A 21714-nucleotide genomic window follows, 5' to 3' on the forward strand; every position below is an offset into this window, starting at 1 on the left:
CTGAAAAGAGACACAAGTCCATCAAACTCAATCTTACGCCATTTATAGGAAGGTTCGTTAATGGGTAGTATAGCTGACCTACTGCAGGGCTTTTCTATGGGTGTGGTATGTAAGGTCGACAGTAACTAGGTTGATCATTATTGGTCGACAGTAACTAGGTCGACAGGGTCTCTAGGTCAAAAGGTCGACATGAGTTTTTGCTGTTTTTTTGGTGTCGTTTTCGCCGTACAGTGACTGGGAACCCCAGTTAGTGCACAGTGTCCCCTCACTTCGCTCGCCATGCTTCGGGCAAGGCGCCTCGCTCCGCTACCGCTGCGCTATTCCCAATCGTAGTCCGCGTGGATCGTTAAGTATGACAAAGTTTTAAAAATAAGAAAAAAATTGAGAAAAACTCATGTTGACCTAGAACATGTCGACCTAGTTACTGTCGACCAATAGTAGTCGACCTAGTTACTGTCTAACCTAGAGACCGGATCCCCTTTTCTATATATGCACAGTGTATGTGTTTACTTTTATATATCATCACAGACATATATGTTTACAATCAGATTATGAGAGAATATATGTAACATGGACCCAAGCATTAACATGTTTGGAAGAGAAGACTCCTCTACAAACCACTTGTAGTAAGAATGTCCCCACTATGCAAATAATTGAAAAGGAGAAATATTTTAATTTTTCTTTTTTAAATGTACACAATATACACATAGAGGATATCCGATTAGCCATGGTAACTCGCGATTTTTGCCCGATGGTCATTATTGGGCAATCCAATTTTAGCAGTTTTTTTGTTGTTGTTTTTTGCGAGAAAAATTACCCTCTCTCGCTCAAAAAACACATAGGGGCTCAAAAACACATAGGATCTGCGGAAAGCCACATACCTATGTGTTTCTGCGCCCGCAGAAAAAAGGCTTACATATCAGGGATTTGGCAGGCAAAACAAAATCCCTGATAAGTACCGGCAGCAGGGCTTATATGACAGTCCCGATGCCGGGACTTTAGCAGCTAATTGGATACAGCCCATAAACAGATATGTTTATTATAAACTGCATGCCTTCTTCTTCGTTTTATTCAGAACTTTCTATAGCTAAAATGATGAACAGTACCAGACGGGAGTTTGAATCTACTTGTACTGATACACTGTGAGGGATGCTTAAAATATTCAGGGAGGTAAAGGTAATTGGAAGAATAATATACATGAAAACAGGGAATATTATGGATTTATTCTCTAAATCCATTGTAGAGAATAAAAACAGCCATGGGTATGGCAGGGAGTAAACACAGGGGATGAAGGGTTAAACCTCAGAGCAGAATCAGTCAAGCCAAGGTCTAAAAGCAAGAGAGAGTAATTAAATTAAGCAGGAGCAAGTAATCAGACAAATTGAATGGTAAGAACATGAAAAAGCAATAGCGGGATAAATAGAGCAGCTGACAGAGGAGGTGACAAACAGACAAAATATTGGATAACCGACACAGATAGCACATTGGCAGCCCTGTTAACATACAGGGTCAAGGCATAACTAGAAATGTTGCTCCCCCAAGCCAAAAAAAGTTTCCCCCATTGCCATTTAAAAGCAATAAATTTGTGTGGCCTCACTAGAAGGGACATGGCCTCAATGGAAGGGGCCAAACCCTGATTCATGTCTCTAACATTATTTGTCATTTTTCCTCCTTATAGTAATGCCACTTACACAATATGCCACACACCACAATGCCTATTACACATTATACCACACACCGTAATGCCCCTTACACATTATGCCACACACCGTAATGCCCACTACACATTATGCCACACACAGTAATGCCCATTACACATTATGCCACACACTGTAATACCCATTACACCACACACTGTAATGCCCCTCACACATTATTTCACACACTGCAATGCCAATTACACCAGGTAACACTGCAGCGCTGTGCAGGGACAGGGGAGTCAGACGCTAGAGGTCAAGCATGACCTCTAGTAGCCTTTGTTTCCTCCAAGGCCGTGGCTCTTTTAGATGGGACACTAGATTTACATGCAAAAGGCTGGACACCCAGGTGTGTGGATAGTCCCTGTTAGTCGGCATTTTAAGGGGGCGGCATGTAGAGTTAGGGGTTGTGAGCGGCGGTCACCTGACCACAGCTCACATAACTACATCACTTGCTGACAGCCTCACACGCAAGCAAAAGTATTTTATATTGGATTTGGCAAAATACAAGCACACAATGTAAAGATGGACAGAGCGGATAATTGGTAGTAGAACATTTTGAGAGGAAAATCTTTATAGCTGCTGCATTCAAAGTAGTATGCAGGGGTGAAATTCTGCAATAGGGAAGACTAGCAAGGTGGCTATTGCAGTAGTCAAATTGGAAATTAATGAGTGCATGAATTAACATTTCTGTAGTGTTTTGTTTGAGATACTGTACGTGCTTATGCTAGAAATATTTATTAGATGAATGTCACAAGATTTGGAAACCGATTGAATGGACAAAGATCCCACCTAGCCAGCGAGTTTGAGAGATAGGATTGATGTGTTGTCAAGTACATAACTCAGTGGTTCCCAAACTTTCTTGAATCATGGCACCCTGCAGTATCAGCTTTTTATTCATGGCACCCCTAGTATAAAAGTTTATTCACTGAAAAATTTGTAAAAAATATAAAATTAACTAAACTGTGCCTACATGCAGTGTTCGCAAATACGCGCTATAGCGCATATTTTACCCGATAATTGACAGCGGTGACTCCCACAGGACGCACTCTGATCAATCAGCAGCACTGTCCTGTGCTCTCAGTCACTTTAATTCTCCAATGGCAGAGGAAGGGGAGGAGATCATGGAGTGTGGCTGAGGGCTGTCATCTTCGGCCGGGCATGAAGCTGTGCCACATCGGTCATCGCAGTGCCACATCGGATATCTACAGGAGCCAGCGGAGGAAGCCGTTTGCGGGGATCATGACCGGGGAAGATGCCAGCGATAGGTGGCGGGACAGCAGGTGGCTGGGGCACTGGCGCATGCAGGGGAAATGGCGGGGAGGGGGGGGGGCGCTCTGAGTACCTACCCCCCGCCAGGCCGATCCATGCTGCTGCCGCACCAATGGTTTATTTCTACAGATGCAGCCGCAGTGCTGCACTCGGGCTTTCAGTCAGGGATCGCGGCAGGGGGTAGCCATGGAGGTTTCGGAAAGCTGCTGCAGGGCAAACTGCAGCTCCTTACAGCGCAGCAGCTGACTGACTGCACTCCTCTCCTCAGCTCCGAACACAAGGTGAGAGTGCGGGGCTGGTGAGTGAAGTAGGTGGTGGCTGGGCTTGCTGAGGGGGGGGGGGGGGGGGGGGGTTCCCGTACCATCTGGGGGGGAAGGGGGGGACTGGGGGTCTGAGTTGGTGGCTGCAACGTGCGAGTGCTCTACCTGGTGCAATGGGTATAACGTGCTCTGCCTGGCGCAATGTGTATAACGTGCTCTGCCTGGCGCAATGTGTATAACGTGCTATGCCTGGCGCAATGTGTATAACGTGCTCTGCCTGGCATAATGTGTATAACGTGCTCTGCCTGGCATAATGTGTATAACGTGCTCTGCCTGGCACAATGTGTTTAATGTGCTTTACCTGGCACAGTGTGTATAGGTGCAGTGTGTACCTGGTGCGCACTGTACATACTTTGGTCTATGGGAGGGGGAGCACCAATTCACTTTCTGCCGAATGACACCACAATGTCTAGTTAAAGCTCTGGTGCAGAGTGTCCTGTATGCTACACAGCCCAGCAGCATTGCCACCCCCCTCCTCCCTCTTGCAACACTTTTGTAGTGTCCAAATCAAGTCTGTATTTATATTTAAATAATTAATAAGATTAATAAGAACCTTTATTCCGATGGGACAAAGAAAAGGACAGGTAGGACCCCAATTTTTAAAAGTGAGGGGTCCCTGGGACCCACCTTTTTTTCCAGCTCAGCGCGATCACTGCTACATGTCATCCTTAGGTTTAGTTATGTGGTGGTGTACAGTTTTGCTTCTAATGGTCCACATGTTTTATGATTGGCAGCCACTAGCACTAGTTTTGCCTATCACTTTGACCATAAATAATTTGATGTGGTCCTGGACAACCAACCCGAGGAATACCTGCAAGAGCCTGCGGCACCCCAGGGTACCTAGGCCCACCATTTGGAAACCACTGACATAACTTCTGGTCTCCGGTGGGGATGTTATTAGCTTCTTTTATGGAGTTTTAGGTGGCGAGAGGACAATCAAGTTAAAGTAACAGGAGGACAGTCAGTACCATGGACCAATATATAGACAGAGATCCGAACAGGATGTGTAAATGTGGGTATTATCCGCATAGAGATAGTAGTTAAAGCAAAAGGAGTTAATTATTTTACCAAGAGACAGAAAAAAGGACCTAGGAATGAGTCTTCTGGTACTCCAACTGATAAAGGAAGTGAAGAGGTAGTGGATATAGAGTAACGAACGCTGAAGGAGCAAATTGCTAAGTAAGATGAGAACCAGGATATGATAGTGTCCTGAAGACCTAAGAAATGTAGTTTTTGTATGAGACAACAGTGGTCAACAGGCTTTTGAGACTTGGTATTGTGCATGAGAAAAATACTACTGAGATGAATCAGTGGTTCCAAAGAAAACATTTAGTATAGTCTGTTTGTGATACCCCATTTCTCTGTGGGACCCATGTTAGCCATTGTAAGGAGTTCTGTGTTTATGCATTTTATTTCCTACCCATACGTTTTAGCTTGGGGGAGAAACCATAAATAAATGACTGCAATATACACACAATGTGGAATGTCACTATTTTTGGGAGGAGACCTTCTATTTTTTTTTATTTTTATAAAGGTTCAGATGAGATCTTGTTTAATTTTGCAAATAAATTTTGATATTGCTCCCTGCGCCGCTAATAAAACACAAGATTGGGTGAGAGGTAAAGGAATACAAAATTGTGTATCATCATCTTGACATATGTTTAACATTAACAAGATTTATGGGGGGAATTCAATTGTGCCAGACATTACCGCAATTGTTTGCCCAATTTTTTTCCCCAGGCAATTTAATTGCAGACCATTTTACTTGCCTCACAAAAAAAACAAAAAACAAAAAAACAGTTTTCAGGCAAAAACACATAGAATCCGGGATATGTTCCCGGATCTATGTGTTTTCACTGCTGCGATTGTGAAAATTAGTCATTTAACTGGGATTTTTTTTGCCTGCCTTCGGGCAGGTGAAAATAAAATCCTCGATGAGGCTGGCTTTCGGGGCTAATTTGATAGCAACGGGGGGGATCAATTAGCCACAGTCAATTACCACAGCATATTGAATTACCCCCTCAGCATACTCAAGCATTTGTTCAATTTATCTTGAAATTAATAAAGGTAAAATACTTTTATTTATTTTTTAAATAAGATAAAATAAAAATATATTCCTATAAGCAGGACTTTAGTTTTAGTTGTGCATTTATAATTAGACAAAGTGCTATATCATCAAAAATTTAATGTTATCCAGAATCAAGGGGATAAATTTACTAAGGTGGGATTTTTTTAGTACTGGTGATGTTGCTCATTGCAACCAATCAGATTCTACTTAACATTTATCTAGGTGCTTCTAAGACACACACATACACACCCGCACCATACACACACACACACATACATACATACATTTCACTCTCACAATCCACTTAACCAAGTCTGGCTGTAATTGCACTCCCTCTGTACAGCAGCCTGGTCCATGTAGCTCCTCCCTCTGCATCCTGTGTAGCTCCTCCCCTGCATCCCATGTAGCTCCGCCCCCTCTTCAGATATGTACACTGCCGCTGCCACACAGGTGAGGGGAGTATGCTTTTCATGCTGCCGGCGCCGCTGTCTGTCATACAGTGACAGCACAGCAGCCGGCAGCAGCAGGGGGAACAGGGAGGCGCAGCAGCAGGGAAGGGATGCAGAGCAGGGAGAGCGCCTCTCCAACCTAGCACCTCCCTGCACTGCATCCCTTCGCTGAGCATGTAGCGCTAGGCCTGTGAGCACTTCTAGTGTCTCATTGTGTTCTTCTAATAAACTGAAATTTGCAAAGAAATTACAGTTCATGTGTAAAATAATATGCTTTCTATTAGGGATGAGCGGGTTCGGTTCCTCGGAATCCGAACCCACCCGAACTTCATGTTTTTTTACACGGGGCCGAGCGACTCGGATCTTCCCGCCTTGCTCGGTTAACCCGAGCGCGCCCGAACGTCATCATCCCGCTGTCGGATTCTCGCGAGGCTCGGATTCTATATAAGGAGCCGCGCGTCGCCGCCATTTTCACACGTGCATTGAGATTCATAGGGAGAGGACGTGGCTGGCGTCCTCTCCGTTTATAGAGAAGAGAGTGAGACAGTAGAGAGAGACACAGTAGTAATTTTGGGGAGCATTAGGAGGAGTACTAGTTACTTGCTGAAGTGATAGATAGTGTGACTGTATATTATCTGACTTGTGGGGGAGACACTGACAGTGGGGAGCAGTTAGAGTCTGAGAGCAGGACTCAGGAGTACATATAACGTACAGTGCACACTTTTGCTGCCAGAGTGCCACACTGCCATTGTGACCACACTGACCACCAGTATAATATATATTGTGATTGTCTGCTTAGGAGTACTACTTGCAAGTTGCTGATAGTGTGACCAGTGACCTGACCACCAGTCACCACCAGTTTAATATATATATATATATATATATATATAATTGTATATAATATATATATATATAATATTGTATACCACCTACCCGAGGTTTTTTTTTTTTCTTTCTTCTTTATACATACTACTATAGTAGCTTACTGTAGCAGTCTGCGGTGCTGCTGAGCTGACTGTGTCCAGCAGGTCCGTCATCAGTCATTACATAATAAATATATATACCAGTCCGGCTGCAGTACTAGTGATATTATATATATATATATATTGATTTCATCTCATTATCATCCAGTCTATATTAGCAGCAGACACAGTACGGTAGTCCACGGCTGTAGCTACCTCTGTGTCGGCAGTCGCTCGTCCATCCATAATTGTATACCACCTACCCGTGGTTTTTTTTTTTTCTTTCTTCTTTATACATACTACTATAGTAGCTTACTGTAGCAGTCTGCGGTGCTGCTGAGCTGACAGTGTCCAGCAGGTCCGTCATCAGTCATTACATAATAAATATATATACCTGTCCGGCTGCAGTACTAGTGATATTATATATATATATATATATATATATATATATATTTATTTCATCTCCTTATCATCCAGTCTATATTAGCAGCAGACACAGTACGGTAGTCCACGGCTGTAGCTACCTCTGTGTCGGCAGTCGCTCGTCCATCCATAATTGTATACCACCTACCCGTGTTTTTTTTTTTTCTTTCTTCTTTATACATACTACTATAGTAGCTTACTGTAGCAGTCTGCGGTGCTGCTGAGCTGACAGTGTCCACAGGTCCGTCATCAGTCATTACATAATAAATATATATACCTGTCCGGCTGCAGTACTAGTGTGATATAATATATATTGATTTCATCTCATTATCATCCAGTCTATATTAGCAGCAGACACAGTACGGTAGTCCACGGCTGTAGCTACCTCTGTGTCGGCAGTCGCTCGTCCATCCATAAGTATACTAGTATCCATCCATCTACATTGTTTACCTGAGGTGCCTTTTAGTTGTGCCTATTAAAATATGGAGAACAAAAATGTTGAGGTTCCAAAATTAGGGAAAGATCAAGATCCACTTCCACCTCGTGCTGAAGCTGCTGCCACTAGTCATGGCCGAGACGATGAAATGCCAGCAACGTCGTCTGCCAAGGCCGATGCCCAATGTCATAGTACAGAGCATGTCAAATCCAAAACACCAAATATCAGAAAAAAAAGGACTCCAAAACCTAAAATAAAATTGTCGGAGGAGAAGCGTAAACTTGCCAATATGCCATTTACCACACGGAGTGGCAAGGAACGGCTGAGGCCCTGGCCTATGTTCATGGCTAGTGGTTCAGCTTCACATGAGGAAGGAAGCACTCAGCCTCTCGCTAGAAAACTGAAAAGACTCAAGCTGGCAAAAGCACCGCAAAGATCTGTGCGTTCTTCGAAATCCCAAATCCACAAGGCGAGTCCAATTGTGTCGGTTGCGATGCCTGACCTTCCCAACACTGGACGTGAAGAGCATGCGCCTTCCACCATTTGCACGCCCCCTGGAAGGAGCACCCGCAGTCCAGTTCCTGATAGTCAGATTGAAGATGTCAGTGTTGAAGTACACCAGGATGAGGAGGATATGGGTGTTGCTGGCGCTTGGGAGGAAATTGACAAGGAGGATTCTGATGGTGAGGTGGTTTGTTTAAGTCAGGCACCCGGGGAGACACCTGTTGTCCGTGGGAGGAATAGGGCCGTTGACATGCCTGGTGAAAATACCAAAAAAATCAGCTCTTCGGTGTGGAAGTATTTCACCAGAAATGCGGACAACATTTGTCAAGCCGTGTGTTGCCTTTGTCAAGCTGTAATAAGTAGGGGTAAGGACGTTAACCACCTCGGAACATCCTCCCTTATACGTCACCTGCAGCGCATTCATAATAAGTCAGTGACAAGTTCAAAAACTTTGGGCGACAGCGGAAGCAGTCCACTGACCAGTAAATCCCTTCCTCTTGTAACCAAGCTCACGCAAACCACCCCACCAACTCCCTCAGTGTCAATTTCCTCCTTCCCCAGGAATGCCAATAGTCCTGCATGCCATGTCACTGGCAATTCTGACGAGTCCTCTCTTGCCTGGGATTCCTCCGATGCATCCTTGCGTGTAACGCCTGGCGCTGCTGTTGTTGCTGCTGGGAGTCGATGGTCATCCCAGAGGGGAAGTCGTAAGCCCACTTTTACTACTTCCACCAAGCAATTGACTGTCCAACAGTCCTTTGCGAGGAAGATGAAATATCACAGCAGTCATCCTGTTGCAAAGCGGATAACTGAGGCCTTGACAACTATGTTGGTGTTAGACGTGCGTCCGGTATCCGCCGTTAGTTCACAGGGAACTAGACAATTTCTTGAGGCAGTGTGCCCCCGTTACCAAATACCATCTAGGTTCCACTTCTCTAGGCAGGCGATACCGAGAATGTACACGGACGTCAGAAAAAGACTCACCAGTGTCCTAAAAAAATGCAGTTGTACCCAATGTCCACTTAACCACGGACATGAGGACAAGTGGAGCAGGGCAGGGTCAGGACTATATGACTGTGACAGCCCACTGGGTAGATGTATGGACTCCCGCCGCAAGAACAGCAGCGGCGGCACCAGTAGCAGCATCTCGCAAACGCCAACTCTTTCCTAGGCAGGCTACGCTTTGTATCACCGGTTTCCAGAATACGCACACAGCTGAAAACCTCTTACGGCAACTGAGGAAGATCATCGCGGAATGGCTTACCCCAATTGGACTCTCCTGTGGATTTGTGGCATCAGACAACGCCAGCAATATTGTGTGTGCATTAAATATGGGCAAATTCCAGCACGTCCCATGTTTTGCACATACCTTGAATTTGGTGGTGCAGAATTTTTAAAAAAACGACAGGGGCGTGCAAGAGATGCTGTCGGTGGCCAGAAGAATTGCGGGACACTTTCGGCGTACAGGCACCACGTACAGAAGACTGGAGCACCACCAAAAACGCCTGAACCTGCCCTGCCATCATCTGAAGCAAGAAGTGGTAACGAGGTGGAATTCAACCCTCTATATGCTTCAGAGGTTGGAGGAGCAGCAAAAGGCCATTCAAGCCTATACAATTGAGCACGATATAGGAGGTGGAATGTACCTGTCTCAAGCGCAGTGGAGAATGATTTCAACGTTGTGCAAGGTTCTGCAACCTTTTGAACTTGCCACACGTGAAGTCAGTTCAGACACTGCCAGCCTGAGTCAGGTCATTCCCCTCATCAGGCTTTTGCAGAAGAAGCTGGAGGCATTGAAGGAGGAGCTAAAAGGGAGCGATTCCGCTAGGCATGTGGGACTTGTGGATGGAGCCCTTAATTCGCTTAACAAGGATTCACGGGTGGTCAATCTGTTGAAATCAGAGCACTACATTTTGGCCACCGTGCTCGATCCTAGATTTAAAACCTACCTTGGATCTCTCTTTCCGGCAGACACAAGTCTGCTGGGGTTCAAAGACCTGCTGGTGACAAAATTGTCAAGTCAAGCGGAACGCGACCTGTCAACATCTCCTCCTTCACATTCTCCCGCAACTGGGGGTGCGAGGAAAAGGCTCAGAATTCCGAGCCCACCCGCTGGCGGTGATGCAGGGCAGTCTGGAGCGACTGCTGATGCTGACATCTGGTCCGGACTGAAGGACCTGCCAACGATTACGGACATGTCGTCTACTGTCACTGCATATGATTCTCTCCCCATTGAAAGAATGGTGGAGGATTATATGAGTGACCGCATCCAAGTAGGCACGTCAGACAGTCCGTACTTATACTGGCAGGAAAAAGAGGCAATTTGGAGGCCCTTGCACAAACTGGCTTTATTCTACCTAAGTTGCCCTCCCACAAGTGTGTACTCCGAAAGAGTGTTTAGTGCCGCCGCTCACCTTGTCAGCAATCTGCGTACGAGGTTACTTACAGAAAATGTGGAGAAGATGATGTTCATTAAAATGAATTATAATCAATTCCTCCGTGGAGACATTGACCAGCAGCAATTGCCTCCACAAAGTACACAGGGAGCTGAGATGGTGGATTCCAGTGGGGACGAATTGATAATCTGTGAGGAGCGGGATGTACACGGTGATATATCGGAGGATGATGATGAGGTGGATATCTTGCCTCTGTAGAGCCAGTTTGTGCAAGGAGAGATTAATTGCTTCTTTTTCGGTGGGGGTCCAAACCAACCCGTCATTTCAGTCACAGTCGTGTGGCAGACCCTGTCACTGAAATGATGGGTTGGTTAAAGTGTGCATGTCCTGTTTATACAACATAAGGGTGGGTGGGAGGGCCCAAGAACAATTCCATCTTGCACCTCTTTTTTCTTTCATTTTTATTTGCATCATGTGCTGTTTGGGGAGTGTTTTTTGGAAGGGCCATCCTGCGTGACACTGCAGTGCCACTCCTAGATGGGCCAGGTGTTTGTGTCGGCCACTAGGGTCGCTTAGCTTACTCACACAGCTACCTCATTGCGCCTCTTTTTTTCTTCTTTGCGTCATGTGCTGTTTGGGGAGTGTTTTTTGGAAGGGCCATCCTGCGTGACACTGCAGTGCCACTCCTAGATGGGCCAGGTGTTTGTGTCGGCCACTAGGGTCGCTTAGCTTACTCACACAGCTACCTCATTGCGCCTCTTTTTTTCTTCTTTGCGTCATGTGCTGTTTGGGGAGTGTTTTTTGGAAGGGCCATCCTGCGTGACACTGCAGTGCCACTCCTAGATGGGCCAGGTGTTTGTGTCGGCCACTAGAGTCGCTTAGCTTACTCACACAGCTACCTCATTGCGCCTCTTTTTTTCTTCTTTGCGTCATGTGCTGTTTGGGGAGTGTTTTTTGGAAGGGCCATCCTGCGTGACACTGCAGTGCCAATCCTAGATGGGCCAGGTGTTTGTGTCGGCCACTAGGGTCGCTTAGCTTAGTCATCCAGCGACCTCGGTGCAAATTTTAGGACTAAAAATAATATTGTGAGGTGTGAGGTATTCAGAATAGACTGAAAATGAGTGGAAATTATAGTTTTTGAGGTTAATAATACTTTGGGATCAAAATGACCCCCAAATTCTATGATTTAAGCTGTTTTTTAGGGTTTTTTGAAAAAAACACCCGAATCCAAAACACACCCGAATCCGACAAAAAAAATTCGGTGAGGTTTTGCCAAAACGCGGTCGAACCCAAAACACGGCCGCGGAACCGAACCCAAAACCAAAACACAAAACCCGAAAAATTTCAAGTGCACATCCCTACTTTCTATTTGACTGATAATTTATAAAACAATACTGATAGTATTACAGACAGAAAATAGGAATTTAATTCCTACCAGTAATTCCTTTTCTCGTAGTCCATTGTGGATACTGGGGAACTGTACTTTAGTACCATGGGGTATAGATCAGGTCTACTGGAGCCTCGTGTGTGCTGGCTCCTCCCTCTATGCCCCTCCTACCAGACTCAGTCTAGGAAAACTGTGCCCGAGGAGACTGACTTACCATGAGAGAAGAAACATATACAATAGCGGTGAGGCAATAAGCCAACACACAACCAAACGAACAGGAGCACTAACCGAACGGAGGATAGCGACAACCAGCATAAATAGGACAGCAAAGCTAATCCAACATAGTAAAGGGGCCGCAATTGAAGCCCAAGCAACACTTATATCCAGTAATCAGGATACGAAGCACTGAGGCGGGCGCCCAGTGTCCACTATGGACTAAGAGAAAAGGAATTACCAGTAGGTATTAAATTCCTAATTTTCTAGTGGATACTGGGAAACTGTACTTTAGTACCGTGGGGAAGTCCCAAAGTTCCCAAAACGGATGGGAGAGTGCCGAGACCCATGCAAAACCTCCTGACCAAACTGAAGGTCCAAGTTGGCCAAGGTGTTGAACCTATAGATTTTCACAAAACTATTCGAACCAGACCAAGTAGCAGCTTGGCACAACTGTAAAGCCGAAACACCCCAAGCAGCCACCCAAGAAGAACCCACCGACCTTGTCGAGTGGCCCTGAATAGACGTCGGCAAAGGCAGAGCCGCCGAAGTATAGGCCTGTTAAATAGTCAACCTGAGCCAACGAGCAATAGATTGCTTTGACGCCGGACGACCAATTTTGGTGGCCTCATAAAGGACAAAAAGAGAGTCAGATTTCAGATGATGTCCTTTTGACATAAATCCTCAGAGCCCTCACCACATCCAAGGACTCTGGGCCCACAGAAACGTCAGCCAACACTGGAACTACAATTGGCTGATTCACTTGAAAGGCTGACACCACTTTAGGCAAAAACTGAGGCCGGGTCCTGAGCTCAGCCCTATCTTCATGAAAAATCAAGTACAGGCTCTTACAGGATAAGGCCCCCAATTCAGAAACCCGTCGAGAGAGACAAAATCTGTACTTTGATGGAGCCCAACCGTAGGCCCGTATCCACACATGCTTGCAGGAAAAGCAGTAAACGACCAATACAAAATTCCACGGGAGAAACTTTTCTTCCAGATACAGTGGTAGTGTTTCGATGTAACCACCTTCCGGGCCTGGACCATAGTGGAAATAACCTTCAAAGGGAGACCCTTTTTGGCTAGAATCTCCCACTCAACTTCCAAGCTGTCAAATGTAGCTGCTGTAAGTCTGGATAGATGAATGGACCTTGTTGTAGAAGATCCTTTTGAATCGACAGAGGCCAGGGTTCCTCCAGAGACATGGTCAGGAGGTCTGTGTACCAGGCCCATCAAGGTCAATCCGGGGCAATTAGAATTGCCCGAACGCTTTCCCTTTTCAATCTTTTTAGAACTTTTGGAATGAGCGGGATTGGAGGGAACAGGTAAACAAACTGGTAAGTCCATGGGGTCGTCAGCATGTCCACTGCCACAGCCTGCGGATCCCTCATTCTGGAACAGTAACGGCGTAGCTTCTTCTTGAGATGAGAAGCCATCAGGTCTATTTGCGGACACCCCCACCAGTGAACCAATTGTTGAAACATCTGATGATGAAAGTCCCATTCCCCCGCTGGAGGTCGCGCCTCTTGAGGAAGTCCGCCTCCCAGTTGTCCACTCCTGGAATGAATATGGCTGAGATGGCCCTTATATTGGCCTCCGCCCAGAGGAGTATCTTTGACACTTCTCACAGTGCTGCTCTGCTTCTTGTTCCTCCCTGTTGGTTTATGTACGCCACGTCCGGCTTTGGTACGACAAAAAGACTGGAGTAAAACCCCCTGTCGCGTAACGGAGGAGGTACTGGAACCACTACTGCAGTCAGTAAAAGCTTTTGAATGGCTTCTTGCAAGGTAACTCTTGCTGCGGGTAAAGCTGGCAAGCTTGACCTGAAAAATCTGTGAGGAGGGAGTGTTTGAATTCCAGCAGGTATCCACGAGGAATGAGGTCCGTCACCCAAGGATCCCGGCAGGACTGTGCCCACACCTGGCCGAAGTGCTGAAGGCGAGCACCTACCGGAAAGTCGCCCTGTTGTTGGGGCCAACCGTCAGGCAGAAGTCTTTGTGGTAGAGGTTCCGGGGTTTTGGTCCAAGGAAGCTGCAGCTGCAGGTTTTCGGGCTTATCACGAGATCCTCTAGGAGCATTGGAAGCTCCTCGGGCTCTGCCTCTGAACCTTGCCACATGAAAGGACTGCAAGAAGGGACCTGAGTAAGAGCATCTAGCAGGTGGGGCGGCCGACAGCAGATAGGTAAACTTACCCGCAGTTGCCTGAGAAATCCATTTATTCAACTCGTCTCCAACAAGGCATCACCTGTAAAGGGAATATTTTCTACCCCCTTTTTGGAATCAGCATCCGCTGACCATAACGTAACCACAGAGCCCTGCGGGCCGAAACCGCCATAGCAGTAGTACGGTCATTTATTTTACACAATTCCTTTACAGCTTCACTCATAAAGTTGGCAGCATCCTGTATATGTTGCAGCAGAGTAAAGATCTCATCCTGGGGCAGGGAGTCAAACCCATTAATAACATTATCAGACCACTTGACCACCGCCCTTAAAATACAACCACAAAACTATCGTGGGACGTTGTGCGACGCTCGCTGACGTATATATTGCTTTGAGAGTGGTCTCTATTTTACGGTCAGCTGGGTCTTTCAGGGATATTGCCCCAGGTACTGGTAGTACCAATTTTCTTGACAGTCTAGACAGACATATTGGCTGACGGGGAAGGGGGAGGGGGGTTTCCTGTGCCTTCCTGCCTCGGCCAGGAGGGAAAAGGAGGATAACAACCTCTAGAGGAGTTTTGACTTTTTTGTCAGGGTTCACCCATGCCTCCCTGGCCAGGAAGTTTAATTCCTTTGACACAGGAAACGTGGCTGATGATTTTGGTTTTACATTAAAGTACAGTTCTTTATCTGGTTCTGCCTCCTGATCGGGAATGTTAAGAACCTCCCTCACAGCATAAATGAGGGCCTCCACCCCAGGGGATAGAGAGCTGTCCTCCTCCATATCATCTGTTTGATAAAAATCAGGCAGGTCAGAATCAGACTGTAGCACTTGTGGAAGTGAGCGTTTATGTGAAACCAACAGAGGGGGCTGAGAAGCCTTTCTGTTATCGTCAGCTTTAGCCATACAATCAACAGACTGTCTTAACACCTGTCTCTCCTTCCTAGCAGCAGCCAGTTCTGAATTAACATTATGAATCATGCTCTTAAATGTATCTAACCAGTCAGGTGTCTGTGAACTGCTTTCCCGTGGGGATAATGAACAATGGGGCAGATGTATTAACCTGGAGAAGGCATAAGGAAGTGATAAACCAGTGATATGTGCAAGGTGCTAAAGGCACCAGCCAATCAGCTCCTAACTGTTAATTTACATATTGGAACTGACTGGCTGGTGCCTTTATAACCTTGCACATATCACTGGTTTATCACTTCCTTATGCCTTCTCCAGGTTAATACATCTGCCCCACTGTTCACACATGAGGGACCTCCCCAGATGAAGGGGTAGAATTACAAGCAGTACACATAACTTTGTCAGCAGACATGTTTTTACAGTGACAATGCAGTGAATCCCACTGAATACCTCCACACAGACCCTAGAGAGCCCCTGGAGTGACAGATAAAATGGAGACCAGCATACAAACACAACAGTGCAGTGTATCGCTGTGTATATGGACCACACTACCTATTTGATGCGGTGCTACCGATGATGCGCTCCCCTTCCCTGCTATGACCCCCTGGTACCAATACAGAACCTGAAAAGCCTGGGTCCGTGGAGGAGCAGCGTGCATGCAGCCTTGTGATCCGCAGCAGGAAATGGCGCCTTTCTCGCCTCTGGTCCCGCTCTCCGGGAAGCCCAGCCCTTGTAATGGCGCGCGGCCCCTATAAATTTATACTGGCTGTGTCCATGTTAATATTACGAACATACCATTTTTTTGACAGATGCTGAGCACCCCGTAGCGTTACATACCCCTCGTCCGCGGCGGGCACCGCAGCTCGTGACCAGTGACTGCCGCGCAACATACCGCCAAAAAGCACCAGGGACTCGCTAACCGAGACCCCAGTGTTAACACTCACCGCACCTGCGTCTCTTTGGTATCTGTTAGTGCATAGGTCTGCAAACTCGGTCCTCATTACCCCACACAGTGCAACCCAGCAGGTGCACAGGTGTATTAATTACTCACAGACACATTTTAAAAGGTCCGCTGGTGGAGTTAATTATTTCACTTGTGATTCTGTGAGGAGACCTGCAAAACATGCACTGTGTGGGGTAATGAGGACCGAGTTTGCAGACCTATGTGTTAGAGGGTGGCGGCTTGCTGCTGGCGAGTGCACACACAGTGTGGTGTGTGAAAAAGCACCTCAGGAGCTCAGTGTCCTGTCAGCAGGGATTACAAACCATTAACCCTCAGGAGGTTGGTTCGGTCCCTCCTCTAAAACCAAAGAACCAGGTAGACTGGTTGCCAACCAGTACTACCTGAGAAAAACAAACTAAAATAAAAAATTAAGGAAAACTCTCTGGAGCTCCAGAGGAATGCACCCGGCTCCTTGGGCACATTTTTCTTAACTGAGTCTGGTAGGAGGGGCATAGAGGAGAGGAGCCAGCACACACATACACACACTAAAGGTTTTTAAAGTGCCAGGCTCCAGTGGACCCAATCTATACCCCATGGTACTAAAGTACAGTTCCCCAGTATCCACTATGACGTCAGAGAAAGGATGTACTTCCATGGATGCTTTAAATTATTACTTTACTGTATTTGTATTTAAAATACCAATGTTTCATTTTAAACAATATTTACACCTAAAAGCTAACAGTGCACAAGGGATCGGTATGGGATACCGGCGGTCAGGAGACAGACGCCGGGAACTCGCCAGGCAGAATCCCGTCAGCGAGCGCGTGTCCACTCGCCACGCTTCGGGCCCAGTGGCAACCTTAGGCCTCCACACTATTATATTCCTCCTCGGGTGGTGGCGTGGACCACCACCTAAGTGGGAAGACCGGCCTTGGGTCAGGATTCCAACCGGCACTATCTCGACAGCCGGTCATTTAATCGCATACTGTGTACCAAATGTAGAGATTCTTTGCTCTGTCCTCTCCTTTAGTGACAAAGAGTTACAGGTTCCCATCGAACTAGCATACTGGTATAACTTGGGACAGTTTATAATCATATGTTTGCATGGGGGCCCAGATATGATTGTAGTTTAAGTATATGATTGCATGTTAATGTCACACTGCTTCAGTGGTTTAGCTGCAGGTGAAGAGCTAATGTTCCATAGATTGGAACTTATGCTTCACTGAACCTCTATGCCTTTTCCTATCAATTGTAATCTAAAGGCTAAGTTCCAAATTTTAACATTCTATGTTTTACAGATGTGGGTTAAACATTTTCCAGAAGTAATGCTCTGTAGACTTGAATCTAGGCTCTACTCAAGGCATTTCTGAATTTTCCTAGTGAGCTGAAAGCTAGCACTGTATCAAATTTGAACTTTCTGGGTCTTCCAGACGTGGGTTAAACATTTTACAGATACACAATAAATACACAATTTTCCAAACAGCACAAATCAGTCTGATTGATAGAATGATTTGTCGGTAGACTAAAACTTGTTTTTTAGAGTTTCCCAGTCACTTATGACATGAAGATGACCAGTGTGTCAAATTGCAACAGATCTACTAGAAGTTGTGGGCTCATCCTACTTAGAGTATGTGAATTTGCATTAATAAGAGTATCAGGTGCGGTGAGGTCAACATCTGGGAAGGCACTGATTAGTATCAGAGTCAGATTTATACACATGATTTGGAGGTGAGTTTTGACTATAAAATGATTCGACTAATCCAGTGGTTCTCAATCTTGGTCCTCAGGACCCCACACGGTTCATGCTTTCCATGTCACCCAGCAGCTGCTCTGTGTATCCCCAACTGTCACATTTTAAAAATGTACAGGTGACCTGCAAAACATGAACCATGTGGGGTCCTGAGGACCGAGTTTGAGAACCTGTGGACTAATCCAAAGATGATATTTGTAAGTTATAAATATCGTCTTTGTATTATTCTAATAAGTTTTATAGTCAAAACTTTGGAGTGTACTGGAGTATGACAGGTGAGGCTCTGCCTTCCCTGCCTACTCTGACCACACGTCCCTGAAGAGTACCTGTTTCATTACGGTGTTTGTTTTGATCAGCCGGTTTCCAGATACTTCAATCTGTAACTGCAGTCAGTGACATGTGTCTAGTCAGCACTCACTTGAGCCTGGTGTGATAAGGTTTTCTAACACAGAGTTAATCAAAGCGGCCTCCTAGTCTGTTATACAAGGAATACACTCCCACAGTATCAATTCCACTCATGATTAAAATTCCAACTCTGCCACCACTAAGAGAAATTTCAGGAAACTCACATTCCACTAGGAAGCTCTTCAGTTCAACCTACTAATTCACAGTTACCCCAATTATTGTTTTTCAAACAATAATCAAACACATACAGATGTGTCCTCATGCATCATTGCTGCAGTCATGTCAAATAATCCTCTTAACGTGCCAGGTCCTGTTGTTGGGTGTCTTTTTTCCCCAAAAATGCATCTTTGTCGCAACGCACACAGATATATGTGTTGCATATCAAATTAATCAGCATCGTCTCTTGATGCGTCCTAGTCAACTCATGAGCAATAAACCTCTTGCCTTTAAGACGACTCAACTACTGTATCCTCACCACCAAAATAGCGCAAAATGTTATTCCGTACTCTGCTTTGGACTGAGCCCAGTGTCTTTAGGAGACATGTACTAAGCAGTAATAAAAGTGGAGAAGTGAGCCAGTGGAGAAGTTGCTCATGGCAACCAATCAGCTGCTCTGTATATGTTTATAGTATGCAAATTATAAATGTTACGTCAATGCTGATTGGTTGCTATAAGCAACTTCTCCACTGGCTAACTTCTCCACTTTTATCACTGCTTAGTACATGTCCCCCTTAGAGCTAAAGCCCTCTGCCAGTTACCCTGCAGAGACTGGTCCATGGTAAGTGGGAATCAGCCAACACCAACCAAGAGGTGTTGCAGCAGCATTTCCACCATACCCAGGTAGGCGGTTCCAGGTGGCGATTTGTCTGACCGGGGTCCTGGGATTGGATCGGAATCCCTATCCGAAACAGACAATATTATTAATATATGCAGTGAATGAAATTAACAAATTCTTAGTGCAGTTGCTTTCCATGTCATGTATACAGGAAACAGTACATCATGTAATCTTACCTCCGCTGTGGTGGTCAGGACTGCTCTGTGACTTTCCATATCCATAGTTTGGAGATGATACAGAAGATTTTTGAGGTGATGTCACTATGGTCTTCACATCTAACTTTAAGAAAAATGTAACTGTTAGGAAAAATGCTAAAACTATCAAACCATTATAAAGAAGTAGGTATATGTCATATACGTACAGTATATGGCATGTATTTATTTAGGAGCACAAGAAGTACACATTATAGCAAGAAGAGAGAGCATATGACATAGTAAATCAAAATAGATTACTTTCTGTGTATAGAATTTCAAAACTTCATATAAAGTAACTAAACATATTTTTTCATGTAAATTATGTAAAAAATGAGCGTCTTGGGGAGTAGAATTAGAGAATAGGAATGGTTCCTGGCACATACCTGTGACATATGAATGGACGAGCAGTAATATTACTAAAAGTTATAGTTCCAAACATTTCAGGGCAAAAAGTTGTCAAAATTGCCAGGGGGGGATTAGCACATATAAACATACATGTTATGCTGTATGTAATATATAGTATGTGTTGGCTGGCTACCTTGAGGATCCTCAGTGATGTGTGTATTACAGCCGCTGTGCGTTACCCAGACTCAGCATTCAGCTTCAGTCTCCTAAACTCGCCCCCAGACTCCCATTGGCTAGTTCCACAGGAGACTGGGGGTGAACTTGGAAGGAGAATGAATCCTATTGCTGAGTCCCGTGTTCCGCATGGGGTTAGTGATACACACAGGGCTGCAGATCTCCGGGAAATCCAGCCAGCACATAGATTACATGCAGCATAACATGTATATTTATATGTGCTAAGCGGCACCTCCCCCCCCCCTCCTCCCTGCACTGTGTGGTCAGCACGGCTGCAGCCGCTGCTGGTTAGTGCTTTACCTCTCTACACTTTATCCCTTCTAAGTCTAGTCAATTTCTTTCCTTCCTGGTGTTGCAGACGCACGTGATCTGGGACTACTTTCTGGGCTGATACTGAGTCGCACTCAGATGCTGTAGTTGCTAATGCAAATATCCAATCAACTAACCTGGTGGCTTGTGCGTCTGTAAGTGGAAAGCAGTGCCACCCACCTATTTTACACCGCCCGCCGCAACAATCATAATTTGTATCGGAACATGCACCAGCCCCATGCTAGGTGCAAAAGATACTTCTGAAACAGGCTTCGCTTCCCCGTACACATAACTCAAATTCACACATAGCTTAAGATATGCGCCCACAATTATCTCATGGCACTTACATCCCTGACAAAGTCTCCCATGAGAGCCTACGGTATCAGGTGACAGTCACTTGGAGACAAACACTATTTTGTCTGCTCAAAATAGAGACCCGGGACACGAGGTGGGGCCCCACAGCAGTGGGACTGATCCCCTAAGACCGAGCAAGAGTGGGACTGATCCCCCAAGACCGAGCAGCGCACTGAAGGGGAGAGAAGCTTAGGAGGCTTTAGTGAGGAGCAGGCTCACCCCTGCAGACTCAACCACACAGCCACTTGCTCTGATCTCATGTCACCTGTCAGCATATCCAGGCTTCCAAGAGAATTGCAGGTACTGACCGAGTCCAGTATACTCCACTGTCACCCTGTGTGTCACTACTAAGTATCACCCAAGCCCTCTAGCAAGCCTCCACCACCCCCAGTTCTCATATGTGTCCCTACTACTACCCCCACCCATCGGTTATGTGTCCTTACTACTATTAGTACTACATCTATGGACGCCAATAATAATTAAAACAAGTATTGTTCGAATATTTTGTCTTTTTTTAAACTTTTAATATTATTATTTTAAATAATGTTCACGTTTCATCCAATTTTAACTTTTTTTTTTTTAAATGGAACTGAAACAGTTACCCAGGGCTGTAACTAAGGAACAGGACCCAGAAGCTAGTATCACTGCTACAGTGCCACCTGAAGTGTCTGGTGGACACTTCAGACAGGCACCCTGCAGTCTGTGCAGGTGTTTGGTCATTCTCATGACACAAGGGGCACTGCTGCAGTTCCCGATGATGGCGGCCTCACCCCTTGCATGACATTGTGATGTTAGGTGCATCGGCGCCCTGTTACACTTGCAGCTGCCTTAGTAGTATTGTATTTAGAAATTGTGGTGGAAAATGATATGGTATAGCTGCAATAACTCCATAGGGATCAGGTTCCAGACTGTGTTCTTGAATTAAACATATGTTACCTAATACTACACAGGGCTATGGTTTATTGTCTACAGTGCATTGTTGTTATTAATCTGGTACATTATCATGCATGCACTAACAGTATTTACTAAATATATCTATCAAAGAGCCCAGCCCATGCATGCTCTAATGGTTAAGAAAACCAATGTTGTGGCTGGACACACCCCCTCTAGAAACTGGCCACACATTTAAATATGGACCCCTACCACT

General features: G+C 45.6%; 1 protein-coding gene across 6 annotated transcripts in view; it reads right to left on the reverse strand.

Annotated features, from left to right (window-relative positions):
* REPS2 (RALBP1 associated Eps domain containing 2) overlaps nt 1-21714 on the reverse strand; it is a 286422-nt gene that overhangs the window by 177380 nt on the left and 87328 nt on the right. For all 6 annotated transcript variants that reach the window (XR_010226433.1, XR_010226459.1, XM_063953934.1 and 3 more), the window contains one exon: nt 19308-19410. Coding sequence is in view for 4 of the 6 variants with exons in the window: in XM_063953934.1 (XP_063810004.1) it covers nt 19308-19410 (103 nt within the window). In the remaining 2 variants the exon portion in view is untranslated. The remainder of the gene's footprint in view (nt 1-19307; nt 19411-21714) is intronic.

The sequence above is a fragment of the Pseudophryne corroboree genome, chromosome 2, assembly GCF_028390025.1.
Source record: "Pseudophryne corroboree isolate aPseCor3 chromosome 2, aPseCor3.hap2, whole genome shotgun sequence".
Lineage (NCBI taxonomy): Eukaryota > Metazoa > Chordata > Amphibia > Anura > Myobatrachidae > Pseudophryne > Pseudophryne corroboree.